Source organism: Hippopotamus amphibius, chromosome 1, assembly GCF_030028045.1.
Source record: "Hippopotamus amphibius kiboko isolate mHipAmp2 chromosome 1, mHipAmp2.hap2, whole genome shotgun sequence".
NCBI lineage: Eukaryota > Metazoa > Chordata > Mammalia > Artiodactyla > Hippopotamidae > Hippopotamus > Hippopotamus amphibius.
Genome location: NC_080186.1, coordinates 52923072 through 52941283, shown reverse-complemented (window position 1 = coordinate 52941283; position 18212 = coordinate 52923072). Strand labels below are relative to the sequence as shown.

General features: G+C 40.1%; 1 protein-coding gene across 6 annotated transcripts in view; it reads right to left on the bottom strand.

The window, feature by feature from the left end:
- Positions 1–579: 579 nt before the first annotated feature.
- PATJ (PATJ crumbs cell polarity complex component) overlaps positions 580–18212 on the bottom strand; it is a 335749-nt gene continuing 318116 nt past the window's right edge. For 3 of the 6 annotated variants that reach the window (XM_057712781.1, XM_057712772.1, XM_057712789.1), the window contains 3 exons: positions 9731–9837; positions 6462–6585; positions 580–2982 (listed from right to left, as the gene is read on the bottom strand). In XM_057712781.1, coding sequence (XP_057568764.1) covers positions 2836–2982; positions 6462–6585; positions 9731–9837 — 378 coding nt within the window. In that variant the 3' untranslated portion in view covers positions 580–2835. The other 3 variants (XM_057712814.1, XM_057712798.1, XM_057712807.1) reach the window with 3 other exon arrangements.

The following is an 18212-nucleotide window of genomic DNA, read 5'->3' as shown; positions in this document are numbered from 1 at the left end:
AATCAGTTACAAACTTTGTTATCTGATTTGGGGTAACAATCAGAGCTAAGCCACTCTCAGAAATACATATTTTTTAAAGGTCATTACTGATTGAAACCGCTAATTGCCAGCATGTGTCTAATTTCAGGCCACCTCAATAAATGGGATACGAAGTTTATTGTTAATATCTATGTAGTATTTACTATGAGCCAGGCACTAGACTAAGAGTTCTACTTGGATTTCTCTCCTTACAGTGCTTTGAACCGTCCTCTTCCCACTTTCTAATGGAAGAAACTAACTTGGACAATGTCACATAGCTACTATGTAAAGATTCAAGCTCAGGCAGTATGATGCCAAGACTCACCTTCCGGACATCTATACTGCCTCCTTTGTAAAGCATCTCTTTTAATGCCTGACAACGCAGCTGGCAATTAATACAAGGCAGCTATTAATGGATCCTAGATTTTAATATGATACCGGAAAACTTTGTGAAAAGTCGATTCTTTTTCTATTAGGGAACAAAATAGCTGATGAAAACACAAAATCCAATGCAGAAATTAAACTTTTTCATATATAATAAAACCCCATTTGCTCCTTGGTAACTACATTTATTTAGAATTTTTGGAAACACCTTATACATAAAAACATTCAGCAGTTTTATCTTTCCTGGTTTACTTGCCTCTCATGCTAACTCTAACAAGTGATATCATTACTATACTTAAATGGCCCACATGATGAGGCTATAACAATATATGTGGCTATGAGAGAACTCCTTTCACAAATTCCCATCTTCATATCCTCTTAGCTTGTTGGTAAGTTCTGATGCAAAAAAAAAAATGTTTTTGGGAAGGCAGTTATTTAATAGTCATGTAAGCAGAGACAGAACCAGTTATAAGAAGCACTAGTTATATCAGTTTACTGCAGCAAGGAGTATAAAGCATCACAATTCCTTTATCAAGAGACTTTTAGTAGCATGTCCTAAAAGGATAATGTGTAAAGAAACACAATGATACGTTACTTCAAAATGTGTATTTAATGGCATTCCATCCAAATCAAGCAGAATCACATTTCAAAAGTATATATATATGTGTGTGTATATATATATATATAACATATATGTATATATATATTTTTTTTAAGGTGCATTTTCAAGTTTTATTTGGGCTTTATTTCTTCTTGGCTGCTTGAAGTGTTCTTGCAGATACAATTAACATAGAACGTTCTGAGGCTGATAGGTTCTCATGCATTGGAAAACAATTTCTAACAACACTGTGTATCTAGGGATACATTAGAAATTTCAAAAGCCATGTGTAATTTCAGAAAACTTAATACCAGTCATGAAAGACGTTTTCAACAAAAAATTTAGGCACTCTATACTCTGGAATAGCCACAAAATAAATATTCCAACAAGAGTTAATGCACTTTGTGATTACATCTACTGAAAGACAGTTCTCAATTAAAATCTATACTTATGAAATAACATTTTACGACAGAGCCCATTACATTTTGATAATTATTGTGAACTATTTGCAGCATTGTGTTTTAGTTAAATAATGCCACACTACTTCTATCACTCATCCTGGTACTCATCTTTTGTGGTGCATTTTTTTACAGAAGAACCTATAACATTCATTGATAAGCATCTCCCCCCTTTTCCTAATAGCTGAATAAGAAGGCCCCTAACCAACTTTAAAGGTATTCTTGTAATTTCTGCTGTAGCTACTTTCTTAGCATGCACACTTCAGCAAATGGAAGGCTCTCTGGAGACCAGGAAACAGTAGCCAAGGAGCCATCACTGATGCCTACGCTCAGTTCATCTGCTCACTTTGTGGCTGTGTTGCTCCATCTACGTTCCTATAGTCTGTGCTGCTAGTCTGACAGGTATGGAGCCAAGGGGAGGGATATTCAAATTTGTCACTCCACTTTGCACAATGCCAAGGCCATCCAGACCTTGGCTGACTTTAGTAAAAACTTGTTGATCTCTGCAGTGTGGTTCTGGGGCTTCCACCTCCTAGTCTGAAGCCTAAGGGGTGGGAAGGATGCCTGCCTACTGGGATGCCGTTAACTCCAGATGAACTTCCTAGACTTGAGCATAACTTAGCATTGTTAGAATTCAGAACATGGATGCTAATCGTTCCTGCTGAGAAGGTGCATTTGCTCAGTGGTGTGCATTTATGTAGCTAAGAAAACAATTAGAAAGCCATTCAGAATTTTTAGATTACAGTCTGTAAATTGACTCATCATAATCATCAATGACTAACGTATAAAGATCTACCCAGAGAAATGAATTTGAGGCTTCTTTGATGATAAGTCGTACAGAAAAAGAGCACAGTAATTTCCCACAGGAGCATTTGGTATTTCATCATGGGGATCACTGCGAAGTTAATTACACTGCTAATGTCTTCTGGTGTATTTGAAGAGACAATTAGCATACGTAAATCATGAGTGAGATGACAAGTTGTTTAACATTTGTTTCTGTTCATCGGATGTGATCTGGTTGCTGCTCAGCCTCCATAAGAGTCGGGATGGGGAGAGAAGGACATAAGGAAGGAGAGGTTGTTAACTTCCGTTTCAGCAAATATAATCAGAACCACTTACTACTAGTTGATAAACACTGATGTTAAATGCAAAACGATTCAGACTCAGCTGTTAGAAATTAACCTCACCAAGAGGTGAGAGATGCTGGGAAACATTAGATTGTCGACTTAGGAAATTCATGTGAAACCTGGTCCATCTCTCCCGAGCAGAGGGGATGAGATGGTAAGAATGAAGATGGGTTTTAGCTGAGGTTGCTTTTTACCCTCTTTCAGAACTTTGTCTTCCTATGGATATTCTACAACCACATCTATCTTGTGATCAGGACAGCACAGTTAAGACTACAGTTCCTCTTTGGCATTTTAGAATGGCCACAGCTTCCTCATGTGTAACACCTTCCAGAGTCTCGCCATTAACAGCTAAAATCTGATCACCTCGCTTCAGTCGGCCATCATCTGCAGCTGCTCCCTGCAAGCAAGAAACATTCCAGTTTAATCCAGGATGATGCAATTAACAGTCAAATAATATTAATATTATGGTGTGCATATTAAAAGAAAAACTTTTAAAACTACCAATTAAAGTTATTTCTAGGTAATGTTTTTAAATTAAGAAAACTAAGAAAAATGTAGGGTATGTAATTTGAATAATGGTTGAACAGTAATCATAATTATGCATTGTTTACATAACATACTAGTAGAAATGTTCTGACATTCACATTTCTTTTAATATAAGTAGGACCTTATTTCAGTATTCAGTACTGAATGGAATTTGAATGCCATATCACATCATATTCATGAATATGTAGCATACAAAGGCAGATCTGAATCTGGTGTTAGTTTTATTGCCAACACCATCATTATATAGGGTTCCATTGTATTATGAAGCTATTAGCACTGTGGTGATCTGTCAGAAATAACTATAGCCTCTAAATGGGTGAATTGTATGGGACATGAATATATCTCAATAAAGCTGCTCTCTATATAAATACACAGATGTGGAGCATTTCTAAAATTTTGTAATTTCATATTCAATAACTTCAACTTTATCTTTGATCCATCTAAATAGGTTTCTAAATGACTACTTCCATTACATGTTCAGTCATGCATGGCTCTTCAGAATGGCACAAAGCAAGTGAAACTTGGGCTTTTTTTCACGCTAAAGCTGAGTATCAAAAACACCATGATATTACTAGAAATACTTTGGAGGAGTAAGGAAAGAAAAGACGTAGAAAATGATTCACAGGAAGCTTTCTTCATCTGTTGGGGTAATTGTGTGAATTCCTTGAAATGCTGGTGCCAAAAGAGTCCTCTAAATGATGTCAAACTACTGGGGAAGTTAATCAGGGCCCGCAGGCACCTGGTCTCTAATTGCCTCCTGCAGAAGCCAAACTAAGACACCTACACTCCAGAGACCTGTGTCCTACAGCGTGCAGGTCCTCAGGTGCTGGGTGAATTATCTAGAGTTTTAAAGCCGTGAAAAGGGTGGAATTCCTGTAAAAAGGTGTAATAAAGAATATTCAAAACCAGAACTATAGTGGGGGAAAAATACCAAGACTAAATCATTTGCAGCTTCATTCAAATTTTTTTTTTAAGTAAGTGTGTTAGCTGCACGAAAGACAGGATTAAATGAGTAATGCTAATGGAAAAATCTAACTTGATTTTAATACATTTTACATGCTGAGATTTAACGGCTTTAGTTAACCTCAGATACCTGTGTAATTAGTTTTTTAAAAAGCACATTAAGCTCTTCAAGTTGTCATTTTCACTAATGCAAAAAAAGTTGATTTTTTTCAACTTTCTAGGATGTGTGCACTATTCCAGGTATTGCTGTGCTTACATGCAATAATTACACTGTCCTGAATCTCCTCTCCTACTTTACTGATGTGGCATCTGTAGACTAAATAAGGGAAGGAAGAAACAAATTGCTCACAGGCAGACCTCCATCTAGTTTGTAAAAGTGGCCTTCCCACTTGCTGTGTCCCAGTTTGGTCATTTCACCCTCCCTGATGCTGTGAAACAGGCTCTACTATCTATCTTTCATCCTGTTCTAAGGATTAAGTGTATGGCACATGGCATGTACTCAATCATGGTGGTGGTATAATAAAATGAAACGAATGATGATCAAATTCATGTTTTCAGATTTCACAGGCTCCAAAACACTGGTCCCTCAATTTTCAGGGTTGTTGAAGTCTTTAGGCCAATCTCTTGTTGGCTTATGGTAAAATTCCGCTGCTGAAGGAACTAAGATCTAAAGTTGGCTTTCCCTTTGAAGTTTCCAACCAAACACCTGAAAGAAAACAGAAGGCCCTGATGGCCTGTTAATCAGACTGAATAAGCCTTGCAAATCCTATACACCCTAAGTGCCTGTGATGCTTTCTACTTCTGGAGGGGGAAAAAAAGACCTGGATGGGTCAAATTAATTTCTTTGTTGAGCAAGAGAACTGTTAAAAGATGCTTAGGACACCAAAAAGGTCACATAATAATCCACACCCTGTGGACATCCGAGATTCAGAAAACTGAATCAGAGATAAACATTTTAAAGAATATATGTTCAGTTTATTCTTTACATGTTTTTAAAAAAATAGAAAACATACAGCTATAGTTCTTAGATCTTCCAAATTCCTACGGGGGGGAGTCTTTAGCTTTGTGGGAGCTCACTTTGCAGCCTTGCACTATCATTATCTCCATAGCTGGCTGTTTCAAATGCAAAGTATAACAATTCCCCCAAAGAATCATTATCACAGCTACTTATAGTGTTATCTTAGGAAAAGGAGGGTATGTAGGTGGTTTATCCACCTTGGGAATTATCAGACTGGGACAGCACTGTTATCCAGAATGTTTCTGATCTGCCTCTCCTCTTCCCATTCATCCATCACCAGGTCAACAGATGTGTGTCTGGGAATAACATGCCTCCTTGACAGGCATCCTAGCAAGATGGAAACAGATGTGTAAATCTGCAGCTGCCAAATGTGTTCCAAAAGCAAATGCCAACTGACATAAGGCTTATGTCAGGTCACAGTTACACCCAATTAACAGGTGATAAGATCTGCACAGGTAAAAGCAAACTTGTATATAGTGTATAGTACAGCCTTCCGGAAGGAGAAAGAATCTATCTTCTTTCCTCTTTTGAAGGCCTTTATTTCTTTAGGAAAATAAAGCACTAGGAGACAATTGGATCAATTAATAAACAAATGATTGTGATAAAAGCAATGAAGAATAAAGTGGTAGGATCAACACCAAATACTTTGCAGAGATCTTAAAAGTTTATAACAAATTTAAATTCCAACTTTAATAATGAAATTAAAAACTTATCTAAGAGCCATCTAGAGGCAGCAGTAGAAATGTACACTATGACCTGTGTATTAAGTGGGATGAATTGGACTACTTAATTCCTCAAAGATACCATTATCCAGTCTTAGTCTAACTCACTGGGCTGCTCCTGCAAGTACCGGGCAGACTACCGGAAGAGAGAAACCACCTTCAGCTAAAGCATCCTGAGGTTTTGGTGATAGGCTGCCATTAATGCTGCACTGATCCCAGGCTTGTACACAGCTTTATGCCATGGCCCTCTGAAATATCTTTTTTTAAAGGAGGAAGCTAAATCTTTGTTCTAGCCAGAACAATACTTCCAAGGCCAAGGAGCTCTTCCAAAGAGCATGCCATGTTCTATATACTGGTGGTTGAAAGGGGATACTCTTTAAAATCTGTTAGCATCTACTTTTGTAAAAGGGTCCAAAGAATATTACACTTCTTGTGACTCCACTTTTATAAAATAACACTTCTTGCACTAGTGTCGTGTGGAAATTTCCTATAAGATGAAAATAAAACAAGCATACATGCACACATTCAGGTATCACCCAATGCAAAGCAAAGCAAAACACTTTAAAAAAATCTCACCTAAGTTTCATTAAAAAAAAAAAAAAAGTACAGTAAAAAGGAAAAAAATACCTTTGCAAATATAGTCTTGACATAAATTGGCAGGTCTCCATGGGGACTTCCATAACCCCCTACAATACTAAACCCCAATCCTTCAGAGCCTTTCTCCAAAGTAATAATCTTAGGTGGAGGTGTTCTGAAAACACAATGCACGCTGTTTAATTCAAGAATAGATACTGAGAGGGAATTTCATTTTAATGGAAGAACACAGATTTGAGAGAGACTTTCATACTGCGAAATGATTAAGGTCAGTTTATCAAATAAAACTGTCAGAAAGCAATCTAGAAACTTATTTTTGAATTTCCTATATCATGCCAATATTCTTGATGTTTTAGAGGTTTCTCTTTCATAAAGACCCACTAGTTTTTAACTGAAAAATAAAGTCATGATGTTGAAGTTGTCAAAGCACCCTTCCATTTGCTTAATTTTTAACTTTTCAACTTACTGTATAAGCTGAATGGAATATCCTTGAAGAACGTGTGTGGTGATGGAGAGGCAGGGTATCACCTGAGCTTCGTATACACCGCAGTCTGCAGGTGGACCTCTGAGCAGAACAGGTGACAGCAGCCCGAGAGCTCAGTAATAGCTGCTCTTTTTCTGCTGAATATCCTCACCACACCTGATCCCCACTTCCACTGAGGGCAGGAACTCATTCTTCAAAACCCAACTCCAATCTCCAATGTGATGCTTTCCTGACTCCTTTGGAAACATGCACCACAACCTTCTCTGTGTTCCCTTTGTACTTGGTCCAGATTTCCATACAGCACTTGTCATATTGTTTCATGATTCCTTAACCATCTTTCTCCTCTACCAGACTATCAACTCCTAAAGTCTCCACCCTCTGAGCATTCCCAGCACCAAGCACTGTGTCTGTAACAACCTCAGGATCATGACTGTGTATAATGAGAACTGAAATCCAGAAGAGAAGAGAGAAACCAAAGTGAAGCAAAATGGATAAAGACACTTCGTTTTACACATATAATTTAGATTTCCAAAGCTTCGTCCAGTGTGGAAGTCATCTCTCTCAGAAACAATATGGCTAAAAATTAAATTACTTGTGTGGGCTCAGGGAATTAAAGCTAAGCTTAACTGACGCCAATTTCTTATTCCCATACGTGGTTGTCCAAAGGGTAAAAACCTAAAGGAACTCTGGCACCCCCGGCCCTGTTGTCTTATTTGCAGGCGGTTCGTATGCGTATCCTGGCAGGGTCACTTGTTTTGTGGCAGCATGCATGTCCGAGAGGCAGAGCCATCTGATATAAACACAGCCTTCGTGTACTCAGAGAAATTTGCAAAACTGGGATATGAGAAACCTTTGAATATGCTCTTCTGTCTGACCAGAATATTCCTCCCTCTCCTCCTCCTTGATTTTGCCTGGCTTATTTTAAGCCTGATTTTCAGCTGCTTCCCACTGATACCAGTTGTTCACTGGTGCACTTGCTGGTTGTTTACAGCAGGCATCCACAGTAATAATTGCTGAATGTCTATACCATGTGCATTATTACCTACTTTAAACACCACTCCTGCTTTTCCCAATTATTTTAAAACTCAGCTTAAGCATTAGTGCCTCCAAGTATACTCTCTGAGTTATGCCTTTCTGCCATGGTTTCACAGGACAGCTCTCCAACACTTACCAACTCTTTTATAACCATGGATTATAGGTCTGTTTTTCCAATTCTCTGGCAGTTCTATGAGGACTGGGGCAATGCCTTTATCTATGTTTCTAAGTTTGAGGCCTCAGGACCCAGCACTTGTACAGTGTCTAGCCTTAGGAAGGCACTCAATAAATATCTGCTGACATAATGATGTATTATTCCCTGTGGCTGAATGGTAATGATGTCATGAATAAGGCTCTACCTTTCATCACTTTGTGGCCTTATAAGCACTCTCAGTAATAGCCCACTGGCTAGACATGAACTTGATTCATGTCTCCTCTTTCAAACACAGCCCCCATTTCCAAGGATACTGCAATGGGAACCTAGATATCCAAAGCCATTGTTGTAGAGCTAGCCCCTGGGGGCCACCAAATCATTAGAGACCTTCTTAATTGTGCCTTTTCACAATAAGAGCCTGTTTTCTCGGGGAGAGAGAGGAATGCAGCTTCAGTCCTCATTGGCAACATTAGAGTAGCCACCATTTATCTCACACTTTCAGTTTTAATTTACTTTCACGTAGAAGACTAGTAAAAAAAAAAATCTCCAAATGTTAACAGTGGTTGGATTATAAGTGATTTTAAATTCTCTTATGCTAGTGGTTCCCAACATGCCAGGAGCTGTGGAATCATAGCAAAGGACCCAGGATCACAGGGCATCCCTGTAGTTCCATGGACATATTAAAGGATGCTAAGTGTACACTATTCTTCATATAATGGTCCTGATTTTTTTTTAAAGGGCCACTCTAGTTTGAAAATGTTATACTTTCATTTTTTTGTCACATTTTAATAGCAAGCATTCATTACTTTCATAAGGAGAAAAAAGTAAAATGAGCCCAATTTAATATTCTTTCCTCATGGAAAACAAACTCAAAGCTGTTGTTTAAGTTGATGAACGATCAGGAAAAAGTTGGGAATGGCTGTGACCATCAGATTCTTCCAAAAAACCGTTCAGATCAGCCAACAAACACTTATTGAGCACCAGCTAGTGACCAGGCACTGGTAGAGCTGAGAGGAATAACTTGGGGCAGCATTTCTCAAAGTGTGGGTCCTCTGCTTATCTGTAGCAACATTTCCCCAGAGAACCCACCCTAGACCACCTACTCAGCATCTCTGAGAATGGGCCAGAGGAATTAGCATTTTTAAATATGCTCTTTAGGTTATTGTTATGGACATTCTAGTTTGAGAAACACTGCTTTAATGAGCAACTTTAACTGCAGTGGCAGGTTTTAGTGAAAGACGCCAGCAAGTATGACAAGAAGATGTAACCTCAGAACAAGATTTTCGCTTAGAAAACTGAGGAAACCTGGTTCCTCGTGTAATAAAGCAGGGGGCATCTGGCCTATAAATCTGTGGCTTCTGAGGAGAGAAGGCACAGGCACCGGTCACAGTGGCCAGATGCAGTGTGTGCAGGCCCTGCAGCAAGTCTGTTAAGAACTCACACGGGGGAACAAAGCCTTGTGAGAGGTAGGGCAACCCTGGTGCTTTCTTAAAGATTCTCTAGGAATCAGAAAAGGTAATGTGCACTTTCCCATTCCTCTCCTTTAGGGAGCACAGTCTACAATCTGGAAAAGGTCTCACTGAGCTTTGCCCACACACGTAAGAGGCACTCTGCATCTAGAATACTCACTCTGTGTCCTCTGGATGGTGCTCTGCAGTAGGTGAACCAAGGTGGTAGCCCGTAGACATGTTCTCAAGCTGAGCTGCTATGGCGCTTATATTGGTATCTGCCACAACCTGGGTGGGGGTGGGGTGGGGAAGTCAGAACAAGACAACCCATTAGAAGTCAGGGGAGAATTAGAGAAGCAAGCCCTAGCCAACGGTCAGTTCTCAGTCTTACTTAACCTATCTGCAGAATTTGACACAATGGATTATTCTTCCTCAAACTGTTTTCTCCATTTGGCTTCCATGACTCTACCCTTTACTCGTTTTCTTTCTCCTCCTGGCCATGGTTTTCATAGCTCCCACAACGCTATCAGAGTGCCACAAGGCTCACTTCTGGAGCTTCTTATCTTTCCATCTCAACATCCTCTTAGTTATCTCACCTCATATCACCTTATGAATTTAAATATCACCTATGTAATGATAATTCCTGAGTCTGTCTCTCCAGCATCACCTCTTAACTCCAGACCTACATACCCAATCACCAATTTGACGTGCCTAATGGGACGCCCAGTAGGGATCTCAACCTAACCTGTCCAGCATTAAGCCACTCCCCCACCCCCTCCCTCTGCTCCCTACCCTTCCTCACCTCAGGTAACGCAACTTTAATCTTCCAGTTGCAGCAAACACCTTGATGTCATCCTCTTCCTTTCACAACCCACTTTCAATCCTCATAAAATTCGACTGCTATTTCTATAAAATCATCTCTCTCTCTCTCTTTTTTTTCTATTTTTTGGCTGTACCATGTGGCATGCGGGATCTTAGTCTTCCCACCAGGGATCAAACCGGTGCCCGCTGCAGTGGAAGCATGGTGTCTTAACCACTGAACCACCAGGAAAGTCCCTATAAAATCATCTCTTGCTTGGAGTTTTATAAAAGCCACCTTACTTCATCTCCCTGCTATAGCCCCTCCCCCACTCAGTCTATAGCAGCTAGAATGTTCCTGTTAAAATACAGAAGATTATTTCACCCTTCTGCTTAAAACTGTCCAAAGGAAATCTGGACCCGCTTGGATCACATGCTGAAGTTCTTAGATGGTCTGTAAGGTCATCTGTAGGTGATCTGCCCAGTTATGTCTCCACTTTTCGTCTCCAAACCTTCTTCCCTGTGTTCACCCTGCTCCAGCCATGCTGGCCTCCTGGCTATTCCTCTAACATGCCAGAGATGTCTCCACCTTGGCGCTTTGCCACTGCTGTGCCTTCTGCCTGAAATGCTCTGCATCCGGCTCCTTTACTTTCCTCTAAAGTCATTCTTCTTGGCCACTCTAACTAAAATTCCCACACCAGCACCCCAGCCCAGCATGTTACATTGTTTAAAAAGAAACAGGCCCCTAGCACAAAACAGGTGCATAGATGAGGGAACAGAACAGAGAAACCAGAAATAAACCCACACACTTATGGTCAATTAATCTATGACAAAGGAGGCAAAAATATACAATGGGGAAGAGACAGTGTCTTCAATAAGTGATGCTGTGAAAACTGGACAAGTACATGTAAAAGAATGAAATTAGAACATTTTTTTCACACCACATACAAAAATAAACTCAGAATGGATTAAAGACCCAAATGTAAGGCTGGAAACCATAAAACTCCTAGAAGAAAACATAAGCAATACACTCACTGACATAAGTCATAGCAATATTTTTTTGAATCTCTCTTCTCAGGGAAGGGAAACAAAAAGCAAAAATAAACAAATGGGAAGTAATTGAACTAAAAAGTTTTTGCACAATGAAGGAAACCATCAACAAAATGAAAAGACAACCTACTGAATGGGAAAAGATATTTGCAAATGACATGCCTGATAAGGGGTTAATATCCAAAATATAAAAAGAGTTCATACGACTCAATAAAAAACAAAAAACAAAAAACAAAAAAACCCCACCTGCTTAAAAAATAGGCAGAAGATCTGAACAGATGTTTTTCCAAAGAAGACATACAGATGACCAACAGGCACATGAAAAGATGCTCAACATCACTAACCATCAGAGAAAAGCAAATCAAAACTGCAATGAGTTATCACCTCATACCTGTCAGAATGGCTATTGTTAAAAAGACCACAAATAATAAACTGGCAAGGATGTGGAGAAAAGGGAACCCTAGTACACTGCTGGTTGGAATGCAAATTGGTGCAGCCATAAGGGAAAACAGTACAGAACAACGTAGGTGTCCATCAAAAGAGGAATGGATAAAGAAGATGTGGTACACACACACACACACACACACACACAATGGAATATTACTCAGCCATAAAAAAATTTTGCCATTTGCAACAACATGAATGAACCTGGAGGGTATTATGCTTTAGTGAAGTAAGTCAGAGAAAAACAAATACTGCATGTTTTCACTTAAACGTGGAATCTAAAAAATAAAGTAAATGAATGGATATAACAAAACAGAAACAGACTCAAAGATACAGAGAACAAGCTAGTGGTCATGAATCAGGGAGGGGCAAGATAGGGGAAGGGGATTAAGAAGTACACACTACTGGGCAGAGGTCCCCAATCCCCCAGGACATGGACCAGTCCTTGGCCTGTTAGGGATCGGGCCTCACAGTAGGAGGTGAGCGGTGGGCAAACGAGGGAAGCTTCATCTGCCGTTTCCCATCACTCCCCATTGCTCACATTACGCCTGAAACATCCCCACCCCTTCTACCCGCCCACCCCTCCTACCCCTGGCTGTGGTAAAATTGTCTTCCATGAAACTGGTCCCTGATGCCAAAAATGTTGGGGACTGCTGTTACTGGGTATAAAATAAATAAGATACAAGGATTTAATGTACAGCATAGGGAATATAGCCAATATTATATAATAACTTTAAATGGAGTATAATCTATAAAAATATTGAAGTACTGTGTTGTACACCGGAAACTAATATAACATTGTAAAGCAACTATAATTAAAAAATTAATAAAAAAAAAAAAGAAAAGAGAAGAAACAGGCCCCAAATAGTCATGTATGCTAAGCCCCACTAGGACTTAATACCTAACTAACTGTGTTTCAGCCCCTCCTTGGAGTGGAATTTTAAACCAATCCGTTTGGAATTTCCTCATCTACACCAGTGAGGGGATCTGCTTGATAAGATCCCCTGCCTTCCCAGAAGGGAAGGTGACCTTGCCTGAAATAATCCTCTCATTTAACTTCCTTGTCCCACCTTCCTCCTCCCTATAAAAGCCTTACGTTTTGTATAGATCTTTGGAGTTCCATTCTACTCATTAAATGGGATGCTGCCCAATTCATGAATCACTGAATAAAGCCAAATAAATCTTCAAATTTACTCAGCTGAGTTTTCTTTAACAACATCCTCATTCCCTGCTTTAGGGTTCCTTCTTACTACCACTACTATCTAATTAATTATATATATTTTGCCTTATTTATCCTGTTGTTTTATCACTTCATATTAGAGTGTGAGGGCATGAAGTTTGTCTGTTTTACTCATTAATGCATCCCCCTTATGTAGAACATGTCCAGCATATAGTAGGTATTCAATTAATATTTATGAATGAAAGATAGAAAATCTCTGACTTCCATGATCTGCCTTTTAGATGGTCCCAAACAAAAGTATAGAACAACCAACATTTAAATATTCACTTATATTTCTATTCTGCAAAACCAGTCCAAAGAATTAAGAAGAAATATAGTATAGCTCTGATAGAATGAAGATCTGAAGTTCAGTTTTTGCCACTTAAAAGATATTGTGCTTGAGTTTCAGTTTCCTCATCTGTTAAACAGGAATCATAAAGAGTCTGCCTTGTATGCTTATCCTGGAGTTGTCTTCCATCTCAACTAGTTATCAGAAATTCTTTCTCAAGAGCTCCTGGTCTACCCCTGCTTCTGATTAACAGTCCTTCTAGATAATAGCACACAAGTACAGAGTGAAGGGACTTAGCTTGACAGCAGTGCAAAAGAGCTTGATTTGATTGCAGTTTCAGAATAAGCCAACAGAGGGCATGACTGCCTAAATATTTAAGCTTATTTGCATCTATTAATAGAGTATTTAGACAAAGAAAAACACAGGCTGGCCCCGGCCCCAGCCCTGGCTGGATCAGAACACATTTTGGGTGAAGCATCCTATTCTGGGGGAAAACATTTCTACACATAAGTTATAGGATCTTTTGGAAATACTATCATATAAAGTTGTATGGGAATTGGGGGAATATTTAGGATAAACAAAAAAGAAGAAAATGATAGGCTCTCCTCTATACTTACCACCGGTTTTTTTTTTGTTTTTTTGTTTTCTCTCTCCTCCCCAGCAAGTGTAGTGGAGGAGTTGTCTTTGCATGTGACCTATGTAATCCTACCTAGTCTCAGCCTACATCATTTTCAAAAGCCCACTCCATTCCAGTTTCCATCCCAGACTTCCATGACGCACTCTCCGGATTTCCTCCTGCTTTCCTCCTGCTGCTGGGGCCCACTCTTCCATCCTTGTGATTCTACTCACCCCGCGTGGCTCAGTCCTGGCCCACTTCCCACTTGCACACTTAGGGTCTAGGTCACAGCATACACATTCTCACAGCTTTAAATTCCAACAGTGTGCTGACAATTCCCAGCTTAGTCTGTTATATCCAATTGCCAATTCAACATCTGCATTTTAATATCTCAAAGCCTTATTAAAATTAACACAACCAAATCCAAACTCTTGATCCAACAACCAAATCCCTTCAATTCATTTTCCCTCTAGTTTTCCTCTTCTTAGTAGAAGGCACCTCCAGTTGCCTAATTAGAAACCCACTAGGCATAATATTGAAAACACCTGATTGCTGGCTGGTGACTGTCCAACTAGAAAGGTGCTAGGATGCTAACCACACTGATGCTTATTCTGAATAACCTACCACCAAATCCTCTGGATTCTACCTCCAAAATACTTCTCAAGTCTGTTTCCTTTCCATCCCTCTGGTGACCATCTTAATTCAATCCATCATCACCAGCTGCCTTTTACCTGGAATCCTCACTCATCCTTTTCTAATCTCTCTTCCACACAACAGCCAGTTATCTTTTTAAATATAAAATGGATAATGGCCCTCCCCTGCTTAAAACCTTTTAGTGGTCTTTCTTTGTATCTGGAATAAAATTAAGACTCTCTAATTATACACACAAATGTCTTTTCCTAGCCTACCCCTCTAATCCCATCTATATCTTCCACTCCACGCCACATTCCACATTTCTTTCTGCCTGGAGTGCCCCTCATGCCCTCCGCCAAACCCGCTGGCCTGGCATTGGCTTCAAAGTCATTTCCATTACACAAGCCTTCTTTGACTACTCATATTTAAATTAATTTTTCAATTTTCTTTCCGTAGCACTCTGAGTATTCCTTACAAATTGTCATGATACGTATTTGTGTGACTTAACTGTCTTTCCCACCCAATCACAGGATTCATGAGGATAAGGACAGCTTCTCAATGTGAAGGTGCCTGGCACACAATTGCTTAATAGCTTAATAAGTATTTGTGGAATGAATAAGTGAATGAACGTAAAACCCTCCTAAGGAATAGAGTGTACGGGGTTCAATATTCTGAATTTCCACAGAACAGAGTAAGATTGATAGAGATTATGAGGGTATTGGTTCTGGGTCTTTTTAAGAAGAAAAAAATCTAATAACTAAGGCAGTTACAGAATGGAATAGTTCAGTTTGTTAGGACATGAGCCCCCCCCACAAAGCAAGCACTCAAATAGAGACTCAAAATCTACCGACTCAGGATATAGTGAAGGGGATTCCTATAGCTGGTGGGAGTTTGGACATGTACTCTTGGCTGACCGCGAACCACACCATCTGTTACGGGGCTGAGGAAGAAAGTCAGTAAAATATTATTTTTTTAAAGATAACTTCAAAAGCCAAGGTTTGATGGCAACTTGCTCCTTTCTTTACTAGCTCATTTATTCAACATATAACAGCACCATGATACTGAGTATAAACTGAGCACTTACTGTACGCTAAGCATTCTTCTGAGTCCCTACAGAGGTAGGTTCCGTAATTATTTCCATATTACAGACAGAGGAACCTTGAGCAGAGAGGTTAAGTAACTTTCTCAAGGTCAGCTAAGCAGTGAAAGCTGGATTCAAATCCATGCCATTTCACTCTAGAATCCTGTGCTTTTTTTTAATTCACAATATTATTTAATTTTTAATTTTTTCATCTTTATTGGAGCATAATTGCTTTATAGTATTGTGTTAGTTTCTGCTGTGTAACAAAGTGAATCATCTATATGTATACATATATCCCTATAATCCCTCCCTCTTGAGCCTCCCTCCCACCCTCCCTACCCCACCCTTTTATGTCTTCACAAAGCATCTGAAGCTGATCTCCCTGTGCTCTGTAGCAGCTTCCCATTAGCTATCTGTTTTACATTTGGTAGTGTGTATACGTCAATGCTACTCTCTCACTACGTCCCAGCTTCTCCCTCAACCCCGTGTCCTCAAGTCCATTCTCTACGTCTGCATCTCTATTCCTGCCCTGCCACTAGGTTCATCAGTACCATTTTTCTAGATTCCATACAAATAACTCAATTTTTTTTCCTTTTTATGGCTGAGTAATATTTCATTGTATATATGTGCCACATCTTCTTATCCATTCATCTGTCAATAGACATTTAGTTTGCTTCCACGTCGTGGCTATTGTAAACAATGCTGCAATGAACATTGTGGTACATGTATCTTTTTGAATTATGGTTTTCTTTGGGCATATGCCCAGTAGTGGGATTGCTGGGTTATATGGTAGTTCTATTTTTAGTTTGTGCTCTTAATGGAATGTGGTGTGAGGCAAATCACCTAGCGAGAGGGTACAGACCTGGTTTTGGACCCTCACACCAGGTACTTTGCCACACCCCACATATAATGAAGTACTGTCCAGACGTGAAGCTGGGAAGAAAGAGGGGCAGAGAGTCAAACTAGCAGCTTCAAGTAGAGTCGATCTTCATGCCACATGCTTGGCAACAGACGGGAAAAACACACCCCTCCCCCCAGTACTACAAGGAGAGAGGTTGGGCTGTAGGAGATATACACCCCATGGATGTTCCAGGAAGAAAGCTTTTGAACTTTAATAAACGTTCAGGAGTCCATGAAGTAAGCCATATAAAGTGAAACCAAAGTCACAGTCCTATTTGGATAAAAATTAAATTTCTTTAGCTAACTAAAAAATATAAAAACACATCTACAGCACCATCTTAAAGAAAAACTCACATCCCTCTGAAATCTGAAGGCCTCTTGCTCACCCCCAACCCTGAAATAAAAAGGGCCTCTCAACAGCTGATAATATTAAAGCCTAGGGGCTACCTAGGATCCCTGAGCTCCTGCCTATTTTGCAGGAGTGGAATACAAGGGGCTGGATGGGAAATGTGAAGGATTTTCACTGATAGTTTGGTCTTTTGCAGGAAAACAAGGAGACGAACTCATCACCTCCAGGATGACGTTACAGCCCCAAGGCATTTGCATCAACCATCTTGATCTCAGAGTTGATTGGTCTTCCCAGGGATGATTTGTGAAAGGGGATAATCTGATCTCGGAAGGGTATGTTCAGCTGGATCCAAGTCTGAGGAGACGGAGACGTGGTCTATGAGTCTTGGCTCAGCTCTGAAGTGCTCTTTGGCAACACCGGGCACCAGGCATGGAGGTAAGGCTGGGAGAGGTCTATTTGTGTATTTGAGAGAGGGGGAAGGCAGACAGGCTGATGGGATGTTTGCTCATTTTTTTAAAGTAAATCTTGAACTACTGGGTACAAACTTCTGTGGTAGGTTCTGAGGATAGGGGTAGGAGCAGAGGAGATCCAGGGAAAGCAAATGTGTTCCCCACCCTCCAACAAGCAGGCTTGCGTTGCTGTCACCTAGCATGGGAGGCAGACATGGACAATGCCACTCTAAGTGGAGAGAGGCGAGGGGGCAGACAGGAATTCCTAGGTAAGGCAGAGAGGCTTCGAGGTCCTGAGGTGATGGGTACTAAGGTCAGTGCAACTTGAAAGAGCTGTGGTGTCTGGAGTCCTTGGACCCGGCTAGGGCCCGCTCTATTTCGTAAGATCCACAGCCCATGGTCTGGTTTTATTCCATCACTCAGATCAGCAACCCTTCCTCTCATGCCTCATACCCAGGGGCCTGGAGGTGGCAGATGTGCTCTTTGCCTCCTACTCACCCTTCAAAATCATTAACCTGGTTCAAAAGCTGTGGGCCCTGTAAGTCTATGTTCCTCCTTGTTGTTGCATACAGCGCTGCAATGGACACCCTGAGAGAGGTTCTTTAAGGTGGAGAATGAGGTATGGAAGTGCTAGGTGATGGGGACGTACATATGAAATTAACAACACTCTAAATATATGCTGTTTATTGTCTGTTAACTGTATCTCAATAAAAGTTCTTAAAAAATATTAAAAAAAAAAAAGATGAAATTAACAGAGCTTCCTGAGCTGTCACGTGGTGCATCAGTTTAGACTCACCAGATGCTTAATGAAAGTACTTTGTTTTCTCATATCTCC